The following is a 22,221-nucleotide window of genomic DNA, read 5'->3' as shown; positions in this document are numbered from 1 at the left end:
TGTGTGGAGGCAGGGGTGGCACTGACGGTGGTGATGCTGGCTAGACGCAGGGACCTTCAGAGGGGTACGTCTGGGTCCCAGGCGCTTCCTTCCCTTGCAGACGTCCCGCAAAGGAGGACCCGCCTGCACGATGGCAGCTTACAAAGCAGAGGACACCTTTCTAGGAAGAGAATAGTAAGTGACACAAAATCAGGGCTATGGAGAGAAGAGTTTGGTATAAATCCTTTATTAAAGAAATAACGTCTTTCGGTTAAAAAACACTACATTAGAGAAGAGAGTTTTGGGTAGTCAGTCTTTCCTCACAGTCACAGTGTAAGAGACTCATTTCTTGAGCTCTCTAGGAACCAACAGGCCACGGGTCAGCAGAACATAAGTGAACGGGAGAAAAAAACGCCTCTTAAATTTACTGATGACCCTCCCCCATCTTTCAGGTGGTCTGAGAATGGCATTAGATAAACAGTTTATGCTTAATCCAGTCTCTGACTACCTTTTAAGACTCGGACTCTCAAAGCAGAGTGAGAGGCCGCCCACCGCCCCTCGGGGCAGTCGAAGACTTGGCTTACAGAGGCAGCGCCAAGCAGTGACGCGGCAAGGTCTGAATAAACACGGAGGATTTTATTACTCGTCATCACGGTAGTGAGATGCCCTTCGTTGGATACCATCAGGTGAGGTAGGGAAGACATTCCAGAGGAAATCTGTTAATGGGGCAACATTTTTATTTCTGTACATTTACATACAAATTTTCCCCAAAGGTACAACAGATGCGACACCATGCAGACACGCAGCTGTGGACGACAGCTCAGAACTCAGCGTCAGCTTGTGCTATGAAGGAGCACCGTCAGGAGTCCCAGCGACATGTACAGTAACACGGTTCTTCTAGCACAACCTCAAACGGTTGGGCTGCAGAAAGGACAGAGGGAGGGAAGAACTCCCCGCTAGACAGAACACACCATACTGCTTTTCCGAAACACACACAATACATTAAAGTGAGGTGGTGTCTTTCTAAGATAAGAAGACAGAGTCGAGTGTGGCCCAGCACGCGTGCTGCCCAGGGGCTGGGTGATGTGATGTCACACTTATGGCACTTGCAGTTCAGCACTTCCGTTTGGCCCGGGAAGCCGTAGCGACTTAAGTGCAATGCTTCCCTCGCGTGTGGCCAAACGAGCTTCCCAGCCCGTTCTCCAGTTGCAGGTGATTTTACTCTTAGAAGACAAAAACATTTAAAACTTTTCCCTAATTGTCTTGGGTGCTAATAATTAAGGTACTTTGTAAGAGTAACTGATTTCTGGAAAAGAATAAAATGAACAAATATCCAGCTCTGTCTCAGGTGTTCACATTTGTGCATCACTTTTATTGAGAAGCCACAGCTCCCTGACAGGCTAGCAGGATGCAGGGGTGGGTGGAGGGGAGTAGCAGGGAGTGCACAGCTTTCTGTGTTTCCCTGGGGGTGGAAGGGCTGAGCTGAGGCAGCAGGAGCCTGAGAAGTATCTCCCTACTGACCGCGAAGGAGGCGGGACCGAGGGGCTCAAGCTCAACAGACTGGTGCCAGGGAGCTGGTGGCCACAGCAGCCTCCCCCCGCCAGGAGCCAGGTGGCCCGGATGTGTCAGGCCTGGGTGTGCCTTGCTCCCTTGGTGCTGGATTTCATGGGGCTCTGCCCACATTGTCTGCTTTGGCTCCATCTCATAAAGGTGTTCCTCAAGAGCTTCAGGTATCCCTAAGCCGAGGCGGCAACAGAACAGGAGCAGGCTGCCCTGAGAGGAGAGCGGTGGGACCTGCTTGCCAGCCAGGAGATAGCGCCTGCCAGCTGTTGGCAAGTCGGCCTCACATCTGCTAGACTTTGCTCCCAAGAGCCTGGGCCTCAAAGCTAGCTTCTTAGTCCCGATTGCTGATGTGATGAGCAGTGTTTTATTGTTGTCATTCAAGGTGGAGATCAGAGACCGTGGACCAGAAGTCTGTGAGTGCTATACCTTGCCTGCACCTTCCTAGGATTCCTGGCAGCACTCTACAGCTTCGATGCATTGCTTCATAAAGGTCTGCGTGACCAGTGTTGACACTGTTCACAACTTGCCTTACTTAACAAGTCCTGCAGTACAGTAAGTGGGTTGCAGGGTGGCCTCGTGCTAGGGGGATGGGTGCAGACGGGCACCTGTCCAGGTGCAGGCTCAGGGGCCTCGCTGGTTCCTTCCCACCTTCCCCAGCTGCCAACTGGCCTGGCTGCTGGATTTGTTCTATCCTGTACTTAATGGGTTTGCTGCCAAGTGGCTTTGTAGCAAGTACTCCAGAAAAGGTATCTCACAAGTTTCGCACAGGAAGGCTGCGTGGATCTAAAAGGCCTTGCAAAGGTGAATGCAAACTAGCATTGAAACACGGAACAAAAGTGACTTAAAAAAAGAGACCAGGAAGGTGAGGATGAGCTGGAACTGGATCAGGTGGAGCTGGGGAGAGGCCGGCCAGAGAGCATCCCTTCGCGGGCACTGGGCTCTGCGCAGGGCTCTGATACCCCAGGTGTTGGTGGGCGAGACAGCGTGGTTCAGCTGTTGGAAACACCTGGCTGTGGGTGCGTTTGCCCCTTACCGTGTCTTTATGAGTCAGTGGGCTCCTACCGACGTGTGGACCAGACGTGGAGGAGAGACAGGCGGAGACAGCAAGCAGCAGACCAGGTGGGACGCTGCAAGGGGAGAAGGTCAACCCCTTTTCTGGCCCTTTGAATTCTAGCAACTTTCATGTAATTGCCTCACCCAAGCCTGAGACGGCGGTTTCCCTGGAAGGATACAACCTGCAGCAAAGATGCTCTTCAGAAAGGGGCGAGGTGGACGATTCTAGTAAGAGGCCGGTTGTCCAGGAAAGCTGCTGCCTGAGGGGCTGCAGAGGGGTGCCTGCCGCACCAAGGAGGCTTGTTTCTTAGTGGCCCTGAGTGTCCTACAAGTTTCCTCTGAAAACACCAAGAGGAAACCTTCACTGTCTGGGGCAAAATGAGGAACACCATGAAAACCCTTGGAGAGTGGGCCAAGGGGAGAGTTGAACTTTGGTGAGTTATTGCTTTCTCTCGGTTTGCCGTGATGCTTTCAAGAGGCTGGAGGTCACGTGGACTCCCCTGTGAGGAATCCCCACTCCTTGCCCCAAGCCCCAGCTCTGTGCTGAGCGAGTGACAGGAAGCAGGGAGCAGACTGAGGAAGGCGTGGGGGACCAGCGCCCGCAGGTGCCCCCTGGCGTGACGTCGGTGAGAGCGACAGCCGTCCAAGCTGGTGATCTCCGTGGTGTGTGCTCAAAATGTGGGTGACGGGCCGTGTTTGGGAGAGCAGCCCTCCCTCCTGTGGACTGGCCTCAGTCATCGCCGTGAGTTATTTTCCTGTTGCTGTTGTTGGGAAAGTAGCCACATTTTCAAGTAGTGCTGGCGAAAAAGCTGACCGTGAAAGAGGGGACTTCGCTGCTGGAGCCAAAATCTGGGAAAGAGTATTAAGGAAAACGAACGTCTCGGACCTCAGCACAGGTGCTAGTTGTGTATTTAACGAAGCAAACCTGGTGTCAGAAAGCTGTGGCGATGCTGCCACTGATCATTTAAGATCCTGGCGAGATGTTTCAGCTTTTTCCCAAGAGCTTCCAGCATCAGGTGCGAAAGGATGATCCAGGAGAAAAACTAAGCTGGTTTTAATGATACCTGTGAGCTGCTTTCCCTCGACACAGAACGGAAGCTCTTACTGTACAAACAGAAAGAAAAAAAGACTTTAAAAAACCGTACACAGACTCTCGAGAAACCTAGTTCATTTACATTTTGCTCTGTCTAAAATGCAGTCCCAGAGACGCTGCCCGATAGCGCCCTGTCTCTGCGCACAGGCGGGCAGCCTGGGCGGGCTCAGGCGGCCGAGGTGACGTCTGGCTCCCGGGTGGCGGGCAAGGAGCCGCGTCCCACTTCCAGGGAGGAGACCGGCCACTGCGGTGGCCACTCCCAGCATGTCCCCTGGAGCGACTGCCTCTTGCTTCCGAAGGAGGTGGTTCCATCGTGATCGGCGAGAGGGAGAGGCATAAAGTGCTTCTTGTAAAAATGACCAAAATAAATACAAATATTTAATGGCAGAAAAGAAAGTCATTGAAGGATTATTTCCACAGAGTGTGTCTCCTCAAACCCGTGCTTTCTTGGACTTTTGGAAAGACAGAGTTTCCCCACACCAGCTGAAAGTCTCGCGATTGGCTGGCGGTGGCTGCAGAGCTGGACTTTCCCACCCGGCCACCGTTCGGTCCCTGGTCTGTAAACCCGTGCCCAAACCGCCCCAAACCGTTGAGCCCCGGGGGGCTCCTGCGGGAGGGCGCCACCAGCTACATGGCCTTCATGCCGTTGGCCGTGGCGCCCTCGGGCAGCCCGTCGCCCGCAGCGGCCGCGTCGTGGAGGCCCGAGTAGTCCTTGAGCTCGGCGTTGGTGAGCAGCAGCGGCTGCTCGCCCTTCTTGTGAGGCAGCAGCGGCTGCCGCGTGTAGTGCTCCCCGTTGGAGATGTTCTCGGGCAGGTTCTGGTCCCTGCTCTCGGGCAGCAGGAGGATGCAGATGATGCAGATGAGCGTGCAGCAGGCGAAGATGATGTGGTGCAGGAAGTAGCCTTTCTGGTTGTGCAGCTCGATGATGGGCGCCGTCAGCATGCCGAAGCCCGCGCTGGCCAGCACCAGCCCCAGCCCGCCGCACCTGCGGGAGGAGGCACACGCACAGGGTCAGCGCCTGAGTCCACCTGGCGTGCAGAGTGCCAGCCGGGAGGACTGGGCAAGTTCATGTGGGACTGGGGAAGCCCCACCTCTGCAGGGCCCCGGCGCACGCCCCATCTCGACGTCCCAAACTGAGCACCGAAGGAGGCAAGAAAAGCTTCATCTGTCTCTGCTACACCCCTTTTAATAAAAGGATTTGTTCTGCAAATTTTGCAGTCAATCAAGAGGCCGCACTTTAAGACCTAGAGGGCCACATTTCACCTTAAGGCTGCAGGCTGCCACCCTGGAAGGGTGTTAAAGGCACAGCAGCACTGACAGAGACTTTCTCCTTGTCGTAACTGGAGAAACTGGAATATAGATGCTAAAGCACAATAATTTCCTCACTGTGAGTTGATGTCTCATGTATTTCCTAAAATTGTTCTGCATACCACCAGCGGACACTGTCCCACCTCCAGGGATTGTGCCAGAAGGGTCCCTAAAATGAGGCTGTCCACCGGAGAGGAACCCACTGCGGCACCGAGCTCAGGGAGCACCAAGCCCAGAGCATGAGCCGTTTGTCTCCACTCCTCTGCCCCGTGAGGGCACCGTCCAAGGGCCCCACAGGGCTTAGCAGACACGCAACGCTTTAGAAATATCTTACAGCACTGACCGCTCTACTTTGACCTAAAACACACTCCTGGGGCTAAGGTGTTCTGTGGCCACCGAGAAAACAGTGCTGTGCCAGGCTGTAGTGGGACCGTGTGCTTGGGTTATGGGCCAGGCCAGGGAGGGCTGCCTGGTCCCCAGTTCTAGGGCCTCACTGAAGGGGACAGGTGGAGGTGGTCTTGTCTAGAGGAAGGGAGGGTGGAGTGGTTTGCCCAGTCCCCGAGCAGCCAGCAGAGTGGACAGGGATGTCAACTTCAGTTGGTGTAAGGAAGAATCTTCTAACGGAGCTGGCTCGAGTTAGGTACCACCCTTAAGTGAGGAGACCTTTGTCCTTGGACGTGCTGAGGCAGAGAGGGGCTGAAGGCAGGTCCCTGCAGCACGTAGGAGGCAGGCATGTAACTCTACTCCTGACTAGTCTACAGTTCTCTTGGCTGGCACCGTAGGTGGCTTCTAACTCACCAAAAGACTGTCCTACAAGGTCACAAGATGCAAGATCAACATACAAAAGTCAACGTATGTCTACATGCTAGCAACCACCCAAAAATGAAATTAAGAAAATTCTACTCACAGTAACATCAAAAGAATAAAATGCTTAGAAATAAATAACAAGAGATGCAAGACCTGTATGCTGAAAACTACAGAACATTGCTGAGAGAAACTTACAAAGATAAAACTAAACGGAGAGATGTTCCATGTTCAGAAATCGGAAGACTCAATGTTGTGAAGATGGCAGTTCTTCCCAGATTCATCTATAGATTCAATCAGAATTGGAGCTCATTTTCTTCTTCTTTTTTTTTGAGAAAGTGATAAGCTGATCATAAAATTTATATGGAAATGCAAAGGACCCAGAATAGCCAAAAACAATTTTGAGAAAGAACAAAACTGGAAGGCTGTCTTTCCAGTTTCAAAACTTACTGTAGAGCCAAAACTTACTTAAAGCCAGTGTGGTACTGGTGTATCAACAGATCAATGGAACAGAACAGAGTTTAGAAACAAACCTTCACGTTTATGGTCAATTGATTTTTGACAAAGGCAAATTCAATGGCAGGGAATGTTATAGTCTTTTCAACAAGTGGTCCTGGGACGATAGGATATTCACTTGTGAAAGAATGAGGTTGGACTCTTCACATCATGTACAAAAATGAACTCAACATAGATCACAGGACCTAAATGTAAGAGCTAAAATTATAACACTACAGGAAGAAAACATTAGAGAAAATCTGTGACCTCGGGTTAGGTAAAGATTTTTTACATATGACCTCAAAAGCAGGGTCCGTAGGAGAAAAATCTGATCAGTTGGACTTCATCGGAATTAAAAACTTCTACCCTTAAAGACATGTACTTAAGAAAAGAAAAAGAAAAGTCATAAACCAGGAGAAAATTTTTGTGAAGCATATATCTGATAAAGACTTAAATCCACAATATATAAAACAGTCTTACAATTCAAAAAGAAGACAGATAATCCAATTAAAAATGGGCAAAATATTTGACAAACAGTTCTCTAAAGAAACTACATAAACTACAAATGTCCAGCAAGAGGAGAGAAGATGTGCAACATGCTTAGTCATCGGAGACATGACATCAACGCGCAGTGAGACAGCACTTCATGCCTGCTGGGATGACGACTCAGATAGAAAATCGTAGGCAGGAGCATAAACAGTGCAGCCACTTTGAAAAACTGGTTGGCAGTGTCTTCAAAAGTTAAACATAAACTTTTGTACAACCCAGCAATTCTACTCCTATGAAACAAGTGAGAAATACGTCCGTACCAAACCTTACAAGCCAATATTGGTTGCAGCATTATGACTTGGAAACAATCAAATGTATGTCATATGTAATGGAATATTGCTCATCTATAAAAAGAAACGAGTTCATGCACGCTCCAACACAGATGGATTTCAAACCCTGACGCTACGTGATTGTGTGTTTACATTCACAAAAAATGTCAAAAAGGCAAACCCACCGAGACAGGAAGCAGATTTGCGGTTGCCCGGGGCTGGGAGCAGGGACAAGAGACCCACTGCAAAGGGGGACGAGGGGGTTTTTGGGGTGATGGAAATGTCCTATGGCTGGATTGTAGCAGTGTTTGCACAGCTTTACACATTTGCGAAAAGTCATTGAATTGTTTGCTTGAAATGGATGAATTTTGTGGGGTACGTAAATTACGTCTCAACAAATCAGTTATAGAAAACCCTGAAGCTTCCCACCGTGGGAAGGGGGCTGGGCTTTCTGCGGGCACAGGTCTGCACAGCTTCCAGTCTGGGCAGCCACCCAGGCCCTGCCTTTTCTTTCCAAACCCCGGGACAGGCGTGGCTCCCCTTCCACTGCCACCCGTGGCCGCTCCAGGGTCTCTGCTCTGCTCTGCCCACTGTGGGCCGGGGGCTCCTCAGGGCTTGACTATCAGCAGCGGGTGAGAGAGTCCCTGCCCCCGAGACCTGCCGCCCTGCCCCCACAGACCCTCTCACACCAGTCCTGGGTTGCGGGGGACTTGAATGAGGGGGACCCAGGCAGGGGTAACCCGGGAAGGGAGGACGGGGGACAGGCGTCCTGGGGCCCCCAGGTGGCCATCTTCAACTGGACATTCCGTCTGTGGGAACCACAGGAAGAATTACAGATTCGGAAACCTTTTTCTCACGGAATGGAATGTAACAATGATAACGGTGCGTGTGGAGGGGACAACAGGTGGTCTCCCACCCCTGCTTGGTCATGTTTCATAACAAAAAAATAGAAGACACTTCTCCCTCCCCTCAGAAGCGGCCCCCCATCGTTGTAGACTGCATTCAGCCGTCCGTGGCTGCACCAGGCCCAGGAGGGGCTTCCCTGCCTCTCGGCCCAGGGCTGGGTGTGCACAGGGCAGCCCCACCGGGCACACGGCCTGCGGGACACTGTCAGAGCCTGGCGGTCGCTGGACTCCTCCCTTCCTCAGGCCCTTCCTATCCCGCTGCCTCAGTTCTCCTCTCCTAACTGGTGCACGTCCCACCCCCTTAGACTGTGTCCACTACTGCCAAAGTGGTTTCCTAGGACACAGAACTAACCGTGCCACTTGCTTGCCCAGAGCCCTTCAGTGGCCTGCAGGTCCCGAGACCGCATCTTCCCTTCCTGCTACTCCTAGCCTCGGGGTCCCTCAGCCACACTCCCGCCGGGCTGCAGGCTGGGGAGCTGCCTCACGTGTTTCTGGAGGGAGATACGTGCTCATCTTGGGGTCCCCATGCCAGACGGGATCCCTGGCACAGGGGCTTGATGGACGTTTCTTTGATGTGATGATTGTTCAGACAGGGCTGGTTTGCTACAGGCCTCCCAGCCTCGAGCAAACCCAGACACACGGGACCAGCCCAAAGCGAGCTGCAGACAGACGTCTGCTACACAGGCAGGGGCGCGCAATGGCCAGGAGCACAAGTTCCGGAGGCAGCTGGAAATGCGGCTCCACCACCGACCAGCTTCACCTCCTGAAGCCTCCGTCTGCGTCTGTGAGGTGGGGATGACAAAAGCCCTGACCTCCAAGCGCTGTGAAGGTTAAAGTCTAACACAGCTATTGATAACATGGGGGTGGGAGATCCGTGGACTGATCCCAGGGGTGGTGATGTCCACTGAGTGCCGGGGGTGGGCAGACAGCAGGGGCTGGGGGGGCGGTCAGGTGTGGGGGGAACCCGAGCTGAAGCTCAAGAACTGGGAGGTGAGGCGGATGAGCCTCTCCCATGGGCCCAGCGCCTCCAGGCATGGCACGGGGGCCCACAGGTTGGCAGAGGGTGCTGCGGCCACTGCAGCCCTTGTCCGCCTCCCCGGCCAACCCCTGGGACTCGCTGAGCCCTGCAGACGGTGCTTCCTCACCCTCTCACTCTCTGGGTCCTCGCTCCCTCTCGGTGCACACTTGTCCCTCCAGGGCGGCTGTGTGTGGCTCTGGGCCACTCCCTGCGAGTCCCCGGTCTGAGTCAGGGTTCAGAGTCCAGGCTGAGCAAGCCGCAGATCCCAGCCAGCTGAGCCCTCCTTCCCTCCCTCCTGGGTGCTCCCGCCCTATCCCCAGGACACTGTGGGATGGGTGCTCCCGCCCTATCCCCAGGACACTGTGGGAGAGCCTGAAGACACTCTCGCGTTGCATGTCTGTGTGTCTCTAATAGACTCCAGAGGTTTTCCAGGCCAGGACCAAGTTCTACTCAGGCTGCTCTCCCTAGCACCAGCGCAGCCACTGCCTGAGACCACCTGCGCACGTACGGGGCGTTGCAGGCAGATTTCTAGGATGGCTGAGTGATGCCCACCTCCCGGTACTCACGCCCTCGTGCCTTGGGTGTGGGCTGGACCTCAGGGTACAAGTAACTTCCTTCTCACCAGTAAAATACAGCCACGGTAATGAGATGTCCCTTCCACGATCAGGTTACAAAAGACTGTGACTTCTAGCAGACTAGTGCTGGCTTTGATGAAGCAGGCTGCTATGTTGATGAGGTCTATGTGGCAGGGAACAGAGGTGGCCCCGGCCTACGGCCAGCAAGGAACTGAGACCCTCGGTCCAACAGCCTGCGAGGAACTGGGTCCTGCCAATCACTGTCTGAGCTTGGTGGAGGGTCCTGTCCCAGTGGATGGCAGCCTGTGAGAGACCCCGAGCAGGGGACCTGGTGAGCTGTGCCCAGACCCCCGACCCACAGAGCTGTGAGATAAGGAATGTGCGCTGCTTTCAGCCACCAGGTTTCAGGGTGATTTGTTATGGAGCAACAGACAACTCGCACACCCAGCGAGTGACAGAGCTCCCCAGCCATGGAGGAAAACAGCAGCCACCTCTCCCCCAGGCTGCGGCAGTCATGGGCACTTTGTATCACAAAGTCCTTGACCAAGGGAGGCGGGGACTATCTCAGTCAGGCCGCCGGGCCCTCAGGGCAGGCAGGTGAGGAAGAGAGATGATTCTGCAGCTGTCCCCAGATGACCACTCCTTCCCAGGCAGAGTCCCCACCACCTTTCAAAGACACTCCGCATCTTTCTGTCAGTGTTTTCTCATGCCTGTCGTCCTTACTAGTCTATGAGCCCTTCTAGGGCAAGAATTAGTTTCCAGAACGTCAACAGGCACGTGTTATCTGTGCTTAACGAACATTGGATGCTTGCGGCTCACGCTGGCTTCCTAGGTAGGAAGGTCAGCTCGCCCAAGCGCGTAGGACAGGTTAAATATAGATGACCACTACACAGAGCAGTGAGAGCGGATCCATCTGTAAGATGAATAATGCGAACACCCAAAATAGCCATTCGGTCTCTCTGATATATTTGGCCCCTTCAGGAAGCCACAGGCTGTTGCGAGCGAGGATCAGATGCCAGGAATAATGGGCGCGTTTGGCTGGGGCCTTCGGTACCAGTAAGACGTCATTTCCCCCGAAACCTCCTGGTTTCCCCCTGGCCTCCCCGGCACCGAGTGTGGATGGCAGTGACAAGCAGCGAGAGGGACCCCCTCGCTCACGTGGGGGCCGCCGTCCAGGACGGCAGACGCAGGCCTCGGGGAGGGCGCAGACGCTGCCGAAGGGCAAAAGTCGCTCCCGTGGTGCCAGGTGAACTACGTCACATTGATCTATCGCGTTAGTCATGTCAAGTGAAATGATAATTTCACTCATTAGAAAAATACCTACATATGTGTGTGTGTAATATGCAATATATGTACACATGCATATACAGTATGGCATGTGTCTTTATACAGTTCGTTTCTTTACCCCCAATGCAGACTTGGTGCATTTTCTGCTATTCTCTAGATTGCCACGAGAGGGCAGCACGTGCCCACGTTGGCGAGTCAGGGACCCTCTGTTCACAGATAAAGGAGGGTCGGAAGTTCTGCTTCCACGGGCTTTAGGAGCACGGAAACTTTAATACCCACTGGGTATCTTTATTTTACTAGTAATAAGATCTAAATAAAGATGGGAGACTGATGTACAGGCAGACTATTGGAAGTAGCAAGCTTGAATTAAGAATTCCAGAACCTTCACATTCTTGTTAAACGTGTGAACGTCACCATCTTGCACTTAAACACAGGAAACGAACCTCTCATTTTTCATTTCCCTTTTTATATTACTTAATTTGTCCTTACTACATGTTCGTGAAGTCAAAGGTGAACAAATATTTGTACCAATTTTTTACAGAAATAAATGGGACTGCCGAAAATATCCAGGTAGGAGTAACAATATCCACTGTCGTCTACGGAGGCCGGGCCCCTGACACGCTCCCTCTCCCTCGGTCTCTGTTCACCACCAGGGAACACGGCAGGTGCGACTGGTCTATTTTAAGGCAAGGAAACTAAAGCTGCCCAATGACCTGCCCAAGGTCACCAGGGAGGCGGCCCCGGGGTCACGGGCTGCTCCGGCTGGCTCCTGCCCCCCTGGCGCCAAGGCCCCAAGCCCCAGGCTCTTGGCCACTTGTTCTGCCCTGGGCCGTCCCCCATGCCGCACGGTTCCTCGGTGCAGCGGTGCCGCAGGCGCGGCTGCATGGAACACATACCAGCTTCTCGTCTGGTCTCTCACTGTTGTCAAATGTTGGATATTTTTTTTTTTAAAGATATACATTTTTAAAGAAGTTAAACAGGCTGGAAATGCCACATTAAACAATTCATCTTGGGCCTCGGGGTGCCTGCTCTTGCGGCAACATTAGAGCGGAGGACACACATCAGGACGCGGTTCAGGGAGGCCAGGCCGACTGTGACCTAGGAAGGGCTGGGCCACCGGCAGAGCATGGGGACTGTGCAGCTGAGTCCCAGGGTCTGGGGGCCCCAGGAGGCATTACGTCAGACAGTGACACCAGTTCCAGCACCTGCTTCCTCCCTCACCTGACCCCTTCCAGAGGGGACAGGAAACCAGTGCAGGCCTCAGGGGCTCCCGCCTGCAGCTGGGTGGACAGTGGGCAGAAGACGTGATCTGCCACAGAAAAGGCCCAGCTTCTTCTAGATCCACCCAGCCCCAGGCCACTTCTGCCCACGCCAAGGGCAGAGATGGGTGCTGTCAGACACAGGCAAAGCCACCCAGCTCCTGAAGTGCTAGCAGAGGAGCTAAGCGGCAGCTGTGCATTGGCTAATGAAGATGCCACCTGGGCCGTGCCCGGCTGGGAGGCAGCGGCTCTCTGCACCATGAAGCCTGGGCAGAATCTCACGAGACGATATTTAGTTTACTCCGCTTCGTCTCTGCCACCCCTGGGACAATGGATTTCCACAAGCTTTTGTGCAGAAAAGTTCTCATTTGTTACCAATCAATCCTGGCATCTTAATCTTTGCTACTGTTCTTATTCAGAAGAATTGTTTTTAATGCAACATTGCAGAAAAAGGCTAGTTTTGCATTAAGCAAGATGAAGCTCACATCTGGCTTAGCTTGGGGGGATGGTAGGAAAGCCCATTTCCACCGGGGACTCCACGGGAATTGTCCCTGAGCGTGTTTGCAAGGAAGAGCCACGGCCTCCTGGCGCGGGTGAGGAGGGCTCACGGCAGGAAGAGGGATTCGTCAGGACACTAGACCTTCTTCCAGCCTGGCTGGGGGCCCCGTTGGACTCAGTTTCCTTTCATCCTCTGCAGGTACAAAAACATCACCAAGGGTCAAATATTTTTCTAGTTTGTCATCTTGGCAAGCTGAATCTGAGAACGTATTTGTTGAATTTCTATCCCCAAATCTTTCCAGGTTTGCATCAAAGAGGAAAGGACAACACATTTCCTTCAGTCTAGCTTGCTAAGCAAAATCTAACAACGAATAATGAGGCCTGCTACTGCCAGAGTGCCCAAGTCACGGGGTGTCCCCTGCCCTGAAATATACATAATCATGCAGAGGCCGTGGAGACGCCAGCGGGAAACGCAGGAGGTCTGACTGTGACTTCTACTCCATCGAAAAGAGTCATTTTTGCTGTATTCTCGTATAAAGGAAGGAAATTTAACGACGGGAAGGAAAGACACAGTGAGCTGCTGTCTGCCTGAGCTATCTTTCAACCGCAAGGACGACGAAATAAACTCTGGACTCATCTCTTCACTGTGGCTTAGGCAGAAGGTAGAAACAGGACGAATTACTGGGCACTTAATTGCTTTTTTTTCTTAAACTCACAATACCTTGGCATTTTCTTACAGGAACCCAGTAGCCGCCAGGCTTGGCTCGTATTGTAAAAACGCAGTAGAATGAATCAAAGTGAGGACGTGCGAAGATGCTGCTGTGAGCTTGAGCGCTGGAAGCGTGGAAGGACGGAAGTCCGTGAGCTGCCCGCCCCCCAGTCCTCCCCGGCACCACAGGGACTAAAACATTAGCCTTTGCACATCCGCCTCGGCCGGAATGGCCTCTGCTCGTCTCTCTGAAGGGGTCACCGTGCTGACTGCTGGGTTTAGCCTCACGGCTGAGTGACTGCCACACTCACAATTTATATTTCACAAAAGCATACGCATTAGAAATGCTAATGACATTCCTATGAAAAGTTCAGTGTGGGATATACATCAAGATAAGCTCTTCAGTACGTCACAAATATTAGGAAAATGGCCTGCCTGCAGTCGAGTGACACCCTCACACAGAGGCACGTCCTTTATTACGCTACGATCGCAAGAACGGTAAACGGGGTGCAGCATCCCTGAACCCCGACCCAGCGACAGCACCGGGGAGGAATAAGCCTCACGTCACAAACTAAAACAAAAGCTGCTAAGCACCGTCACGCACAGCCTCCAGGGAAGTAGGAAATCGCGACAAACTGACGCGGGCTGGGCGGCGCTGTCCCGCCTTCCTGGCCCTCGCCCAGCACACGGCGGGCTCCCAGGAAATATCTCTCACACATGTGGGCGATCGAGCTGGCTGGGCTTTCCCTCTGTGAGGCCTCCTTTGGATGAGCGACATCAGCTTCTCAGGCCAGTAAAATATAAGGCTCTTTCTACTTCCTTTTTGGTTTTGAACGGCTGTGCTACGAAGTCTCCTAGAGGAGCTGGCGGCACAGAGTTTGGCCAAAGTAGGGCCTGAGTGACCCGCCTAACCCTCTCGCTTTCCTGTCGCTGCCACGTTCCCTGGACTCTGAAAAGCTCCCTGCTCCCCATTCCTCCTGCTGCTGCCGGGACGGGGGACCCCAGGGTCAAGTTCTCACCTAACTCGCAAGTGCCTTGGGGTCAGGGCGAAGCAGCCGTCGTGGCTGTGGGTCACGAACCCGACGGCCCGGCACGCCGCGCACCTGGTCCAGGAGCCAGGGCGGGCAGAGCTGCAGCCAGAGGCTCATCTCCGAGTCTGAGAGAAACGCCCCTTGGGAGCCTCCCATCACTCACCTTATCACCGTGGGGGTGATCTCCGCACAGAAGAACACGCTGAGGCTCCCCACCGCGTGGGAGGCGAACATGCCCACGACGGAAAACGCGATGGAGAATTTGTCCTTGACACTGTCACTCATCCCTGAGGGAGAATCGGAAGACGGGGGCAGTGAGCGGGAGCGGAGGAGGAGCGAGGAAGGAGGGGGGCCTGGGGCTACACGGAGCCCAGGGGCTCCCTCCTCCCTGCGGCCTGGTGTGCAGCGAGTTTGGGTGTGCCGTTCCCTGGGGGGACTGGCAGCACCCGCAGGCCTGGGAGCCCACAGCCCGCGGCACAAGGCTTTGCTGGGCCCCTGCCAGGCCCGTGTGTCTCGCATGCCCGAGCTCACAGCAGCCTCTGTCAGCTCCTCGGCCGCAGCCATGCCGGGCAGGAAGGCGGGCTGGCGTCCCCCGGGGCCACAGCACGTCCCCTCCGCCTGGCCTCCGTGTTTGCTCCAGAGAGCCGGGCTGTTTCAGCCTCAGGTTGGACAGTCCAGCACGTGGGACAGGGTATCTGAGTCTGTGTTGATTTAAGGAACAAAATCTCAAAAGCCCAAACAGAAGAATTTAGGGGCCTGGAGGGAAAGGGCTCCACCATCCAGCGCCTTGTAAACGGCACCAGGGTCCCACCTCGCGAGAAGGCGGCGTCTGGCGTAGTGCAAAGGCATGCCGTTGGGCCATTCAGCCGGGGTGCAGCTCAGCTCCCCCAGGGGCGTGGGGGCACGGGCTTGGGGCAGGCCAGGCAGGTGTCACAGCAGCACGGAGGTATCGAGGGGCAGGGCAGCGGCTCTGCTGTCCCCTGTGGTCGGAGAGCAGCAAGCTGGCGAGAGTCACAGTGGGTCAGCGGCTTCCCTGGCAGCCAGACAGCCAAGCCCAGCATGCCCCGGCTTTCTGATCGCGCCAAAGACCGGCCGTGAGACACACCGCGTCGGCGCTGGGCCAGGGCCTGCGCTGACCCCTGGTGCCAGGGAAAGGGGCGAAGGCATGCGAGCCAGGCCGCGCAGAGCGGGAAACACCAGGCGCTCTTTCTAGAGGCAAGAGGGAGTCAGGGAATACAAACGTATCCTTATAGTGTCCAACCTACGGCCAACTTCAGCTGCAATTCTGGGAGGGCAAGGAGGGGAGGAGAAAGAGAGGAGAAGGAAACCACAAGTCTGTGAGTCTTTGTGAGGATGCCCGCTGGGATGCAGTACGCGCTGGGACGCGCAGGCCGCGTGGGACCCACCTGAGTCTGGGTGCTGGCTGTACTTCCCGATCACTGGGCCCGTGGAAATGGTGCACGGCACGGGGAGAGAAGGCGGGAAGAGGGGAGAGAGCACGTTAGGTATGGAGTTATCACAGGCTGTTCCCACGTGACTTGTTTCTAAGCAAACTCCCTTCCCTGTCTGGGTGGGTGCCAGCCGCCTGGGCAGTGGAATTCACACTGGACTAAACAAAGATCTTTTTGTTAGGAAGGGAGGCCCAAAACCCTTCCGGCCTCAGAGCCTGGGGAGAAAATGGAACCCTTCAGAACAGAGACCCCAGCAGATCCAAAGGGCACAGATTTCCTCGAGCATAAAGCTATTCGAGGGTCACCGCTGGCCTGTGCTCAAGGAGCACTGCAGGGTGGACCCACCAGGGGGCGTCTCTGCTCACCCCGGCCCTGCTCCTCGCAGCCACCTGCCGTGTGCCAGGGATCTGTGGTGCTCCTGCTCAGGGCCTATGAGGGCACTGGTGACCCCAGGGCGGAGGCACCCCGCCAGGGCAGCTGGGCAGCGCCCACCAGGAGAACGGGGATGGTGAGAGATAGACATCGTTTCTGTTACTAGTTTCAGCTGAGAGTCTCCCAGCAAGGTATGGAATGCATAAGAACTTTGCCCAAGCTGGAAAAATTGTTCCTGAGTTTGAAACTAGCTGTTGTATAATCCAGTCTGCACGAAAAGGCTGCTCTGATCTGGGGTGCAACAGGACACTCATCGGTCTGATGCCGACGGCTGGGGTTCACTTTCCCTGTGAGGGAGGGGGGTGCCTTGGCTTCGCTTTCCCCGCATTGTCCTGGGACCCTTCCTGGGCAGAGAAGGCGGCTCGGGGTCCTGCTCGCTCGTGTTGTGCTCTGGGCCAGGGTGGTTTTCCACACACAAGGCGGGGTCTGTCGGGGAGGAGCTACATGGAGCATGCCGGGGGCTACATGGACTCTCTAGTTTTGCCTTCGGTTATTTTTAACGTTTACTGAGAAAGTCATTGGTCCAAAGAGAGGCTGATGAACTTGGGACCATCTGCTGAAAAGCAGTGCCCCAATGTGAGGGTGTCAAAACAGATTTATTTCCCTCTTAATGTCACACGAAGAAACAATCCTTTGTTCTTCTTTGTCATGCCATGAATCCCAGAGAAACTGTCTGCCCATCAGCAAAGTCAGGCCCACCAGGACTCCGGGGAGTCAGGCGCAGCGGGGCAGGGGGAGTGGGGGAGGGAAGGGGGAGGCTGCCCAGATGCTCTAATTAAAGCCCGGTCCTTCTCAAGGCCCTTTCTAGAAGCTGTAGATCCTGGAATGATCGCTTGAGTCTCACCAGCCCTTTCAAACGCCCCGTGGGGTTCGCCAGCTCCCCTCCCCGGCACCCCGGCCACTCACGGTTGAGGAGCCCGAGCTGCAGGAGCGAGGCCAGGGCGGTGAGGATCATGAAGAGCAGCAGCCCTCCCCTGCGCCCCAGGAACCTGACCACAACGCACATGGCCAGGCAGGACGCCAGCGCGATGCTGGCCACGGTGTAGTAGTCGGCGTAGAAGTTCTCCAGGAGCGGCACCTTCACCTCGTGGCCCATCATGCTCCTGGCGAAGCAGTGGTGGATCCCGAACCCCGTCAGCCTGTGGAGACACAGAGAGGGCGGTGGGTGGGCTGCGCCGGCTCGAGGGCCGCCCCATCTCCTGGGGGCTGTCGGGGCCAGGAGACAGAGCAGCAGCTCAGCATGCCACAGAAACGCATGCTGTCACCATCCACGGACCTACGACGGGGTAAAACGCAAAAGAGAAGGCGTCAGAGAAACGTCAGGCGCACGCCCCGCATGGGTCCACGTTCACACTCGTCTGCCGTCGCTGCAGCAGAAAGGCCTGGGCGCAAGAGTGCTGAGGCCTTTTGTTCAAATTCATCTGTCCTGGGAATCTAACACGGAAGACGAAGCCCTCTCCGTGCCCTCGCTTAACCCCACGGCGGCACTGTGACGGCTACCGTCACAGCCCTGTCACAGCTGTGCAGACAGGCGTAGAGGGGCTCAGGTTCTCAGCGCGTAAGTGGCAACCGCGGAGACATACAGCCTGTCTGGACCTCTGCCTCTTGGTTGGGCACTCAGGCCTCTGGAAGGCTGGCGATCCCTCCCGGGAACCACGTGCTCCGCCCACACCTGCCCCACTCACCGGCGCCACTTGGTCTTCAGGAAACTTGGTCTCCGTTCTTAACTTCTCCCTGCGTCCTCCCACTGCCCTGGGCCAAGCCTCTTTACTGCCCCACATGAGCATATAAACCTGCTGGGAAACACGTGTCCACTCCGGAAAACAGGACTAAAAACGTGGCTGAGCGTGTGCAGGGAGGCTGCTGGTGCCCGCGTCCGAGGGCATCTCCAGGTCTACAGGGTCCTGTCGGGCGTGGCGGCGTGTGACGCGCCGGCTGTGCTGAGCGCGCTTGTTCCGTCCCTGCTGGCACACATGCCAGAGCTAAAAATTCCCCTCTCAGTGCCCTTTCGTGCTTCAGGGAAATCTAAGGGCTTTCGTCCAACCTTGAGGATACATCAAGGTCAGCTGCAGCAGACCCCCGCCCTGCAGGAGGAAGCCGCCCGGCTGCCAGATGAGCGCCTTTCCCCTGGGGGCGCTCAGCACAGTGCCCGTGCCCCTACGCAGCGTTTGTGGCTCAGCCATGGACTCCACTCGGGGGCCTCCTAGGGTCCAGATGAACCCCTCTTCCTCCTGGCCTGCTGGGCTGCAGGTCAATTTCTATCTTTTTGTTCTGGTAGAAATGAAGCACTCTGACCACAACAGGTAATTTGAAGATAACAAAACCAGAGAGATTGATTCCTTCTCCCTGCAACGGGAACCATCAAAATGGAAACTCGCCGTCTCGCCTGTGTCAGGTTTGCATGTTTGGAGCAGCCATTCGACTCCCCATCGTGCCGTCAGCCCGGCCAGGCTCTGCCCGTGCCACGACCGCGCTGGGCGGGGAGGCAGGGCTGGGGGCCCTGGGCCAGGCCCCCGCGTGGCCGTGGGAGCCTGGGTCTCTCATCTGTAGGATGAGGGTGTCCATTAGATCCAGGCCCTTCTATTACCTTGGCAGTAGAACCCTTTGTATCCTCCCAGATGAAATTCAGTCTGGAACCCCGATACGAAGAGCTGAGTGAACGGAGCTGCTTTGACGGCCGTGGGGGTAGGTCCTGAGCCAGAGCCTCTCTCTACCTGGCAGTGTCCCTGAGCCCTTTCACCAACACGTGCAATATCCCCATGACCTCTAACCCCAAATGAGGGTAAAATCCCTTCCCTCCCCCAGCTAGATGACCTCTGACCCTGGTCCACCTTGCACAGTCAGGGAGGGGCAGGATTATTGAGCTGTGAGACAGGAACCGCCTTCTAGATACACACTGAGCTGCCTGAGTGCTGGCCCCTGCAGGGCCCGGCAGGCGGCGTGAACGTGAACAGCAGCAGGGCGGGGGCTTCTCAGAGGACGGGGTCTCGCACCACAGCCCGACCCACCACAACCTGAGACTGTCCTGGGGCTGGGCCTCTGGCCAGGCTGGGCTGCGGGTCTAGCGGGGCAGGGCTGGCTGCAGACAGAGGGCACAGCTGCTCTGCAGCCTGGGTTGAGGGGCCGGCCGAGGCCTGTGGGTCTCGAGTCCCCTCTCCCGAGGTAGGGCCTGCAAATTCCAACCTTGGAGTCTCCTCCCACTGTGCACCTGACACGGTACATGCATGTGTATCTTGGCTTCCTCTGGACTAACTAAGAGGCATGCAGTGAGGAGGCCCTGCGCACAGGGCGTACACGGGCTGGGGTAAACGAGACCATTCAGAGCTGCTCTCCTGAAATGCAGAGAGGGTTTCCTTCCAAGGAGGTCTCTGCACGACCCAGCTTGGCCTCCTGCCTTCTTCCTGCCCTTGCACTTGGAGAGTTCCTGTACCGTGCAGCTCATAGGCAAGGTGGCCAGCAGCTGGCCTGGGCTGGGGTCACTGACCAGGGGTGCCAGCTGCTGAGGCCTCCTCGAGGGGGTTGATATCTCTAAGCCCATGTACCCCTGCAGACCCGCCGTGTGGAAGCTGTGACAGGGCCTGTCACTCTCCCAGGGCCCTGCCCAGGCTGTGATTCCAAGTCCAGCTGTCGGGGGAGCGGGGCCCTGTGGCCTCCCTGCTGTCTGCCCTCCCCACCCTGCACCCCGGCCAGCATGTGTCCCCCCAACTCACGAGTTCACACACAGGACCACGATGTTCTTCCACAGGTTCCGCGTCCCCACCACCTTCACGATGCAGACCTTCTTGGGCCTCCGGGACAGCTCCTTCTCCAGCTCTGCAGAGACACAGACCCCGTGAGCCCCGTGCAGGCCGCTCATGGAGGACCTGGGACAGCGGCCGCAGCCACGGGCCTGGTTCCCCGATCCAGGCACCATGGAAAGGGGAGAAAGTCTTTTTTTTTTTTTTTCCTTTAAGCCAGGGAACAGGGTCTGGGTTTCCAGGACAGAAATGTGCTCACAAGACTCCAGCTCTGCAGTTCAGGTTTCCCTGCAATCCGGAGAGGGAACCGAGTTTCCACTACAAAGCCTGGCAGGCAGGGTACACACAAATAAACACAGGGTGTAGACTCATTTCAGTTTCGTCTGAGTGCAGAGCTAAATGATGACATTCTAGGTTCCTGAGGCACTAATTAGGCCCCGGGCAAATCTAAACAAGCCTTCTTTTCCTACGGAGTCTGCACCCGTCTGGGAGAGCTGTCTCTGATGTGTTCCTTAACCCTGTGGGGCAGGACTTACCCGGCCTGTAGCCACTGCTGTTGGAACTGTCCTTAGAGCACATGAATCTCTGACAGACAATAAATAAACGAATATGTACACGTATATACATACATATACACACATTCCCATGTGTGTGCATACACGCATGTTTAATTAACAGTCAAAAGTATCTGGGAGCAGAACCGGACAGTGTTTTGGCTCCAAGGGATGTGACCAACTATGAAGTTATGAGACCAAGTTTCTTATGAGGCTCAAACGCGCTCTGAAAGCCACTCCGAGTGGAGTCCAGCAGTGCCGGCGTCGCGGTAACCAGGCAAGGAATTTATGGAAGTGCTGGTGTTGACTTGACAATTTCAAAGGGAAGATCAAAGCAAGGAAAGGCGCAGCCTCCAGCAGCTGTCTGCTTGCACATCTGGAGCAGGAAGGCCACACTCTCAGCCTAGTCCCTGCCAGTCCCCCCTGTGCTCCTCGCCTGGCATGTCCTCGTAGAATAATCCCCTACTGAAGAGTTAGAAAAGAAAAAGGAGGGCCGGGCACGGTGGCGCACACCTGTAATCCTAGTACTTTGGGAGGCTGAGGCGGGAGGATCATTTGAGGCCAGGAGTTTGAGACCAGCCTGAGCAACATAGTGAGACACTGTCTCCACAAAAAAAAAAAAAAGGAGAGCTCTTCCAGACTGTCAAGGTCATGAGAAACGGGAGGAGGCCAGGGACAGTGAGGACTGACGCAGTCCTGGGGGGAGCCAGGCCGGGAAGAGTCACTCACGGACAAACGGGTGACGGTAAGGGCTGGAGTTTGGTTCGGAGCAGTGTTGCGACGTCAGTTTCTTAGTTTTGACAAACGGATGGCGGTGATATCACATGTTAACGATGGGAGAAACCGAGTGAGAGGCACATGGAAATTCTGTGCAATCTCAGCAACTTTCCTGTCAATCTAAAATTATTCTAAGATAAGAAATTTATTTAAAATAAAAAAGCGGTGGGAGTGGGGAGGCCGCTGCCTGCTGAGGAAGCTGTGAATGCTTGGAGGCGTCCAGTGGCCTGGGGGGGAGGGTCCTGCCCTGGCGGCGTCTCCAGCCCTGCCCTGCGCAACTCCCCTCCCCCACCCCCTTCTGCCGTCCAGCGGCGGGGGGTCAAACCTCATTCCTTATGGTTTGAAGGAAAAATATGTTGCTTGACAATTAGGGGTTTAGGAATTTTTTATTTAAACAAATTGTTTTGGACTCAGTATCACCAGCCAGACCATAAAAGGCAGAAGGAAAACCTTTCCTTTGTCCGCGTGATACCATGCCTCCTGAGTTTCCAGAACTTTTCTTCCTTCCCATATTTAGGTGCAAGATTGAGGTCCGTGTCCAGGCCGGCATGCTGGCATTCTGGCTGTTGGTCCACGGCCCGCTCAGGGGGGGCCTCTGAGGTCTCGTGGCCTCGAATTCCCTTCAGCAAAAGTAGGCTGATTTGACTTATGCACATACTTTCTCTATGGTTAAAAAGACTAAATATTCTTAAAGACCTTGGAAATATTATGGTTAACAGAAAATCCTGGATACAATGATCTGAGTATTTTCCCTGTTATAAAACTAATCGGAAAGCAACATAATAGCCACACTTTCTCACCATGGAAATTCTCCAAGAAGAAAATTTCAATGTCCATTAGCCTATTTATGTAAGTTTAATGTTATTTTTTAAAAA

The 22,221-nt window shown here is 54.9% G+C and overlaps 1 protein-coding gene across 1 annotated transcript in view; it reads right to left on the bottom strand.

Annotated features, from left to right (window-relative positions):
- Positions 1-210: 210 nt before the first annotated feature.
- Positions 211-22,221, bottom strand: part of LOC105816068 (solute carrier family 22 member 23) — a 48,990-nt gene continuing 26,979 nt past the window's right edge. The window contains exons 3-7 of the mRNA XM_012651385.1: positions 19,989-20,091; positions 17,185-17,417; positions 15,802-15,834; positions 14,559-14,682; positions 211-4,673 (exon numbers count right to left, since the gene is read on the bottom strand). Coding sequence (XP_012506839.1) covers positions 4,316-4,673; positions 14,559-14,682; positions 15,802-15,834; positions 17,185-17,417; positions 19,989-20,091 — 851 coding nt within the window. The 3' untranslated portion in view covers positions 211-4,315. The remainder of the gene's footprint in view (positions 4,674-14,558; positions 14,683-15,801; positions 15,835-17,184; positions 17,418-19,988; positions 20,092-22,221) is intronic.

Source organism: Propithecus coquereli, unplaced genomic scaffold, assembly GCF_000956105.1.
Source record: "Propithecus coquereli isolate 6110/MARCELLA unplaced genomic scaffold, Pcoq_1.0 Scaffold354, whole genome shotgun sequence".
Classification (NCBI taxonomy): Eukaryota; Metazoa; Chordata; class Mammalia; order Primates; family Indriidae; genus Propithecus; species Propithecus coquereli.
Note: the sequence above shows the minus strand (reverse complement) of the source record. Positions and strands in the feature narration are given on the sequence as shown.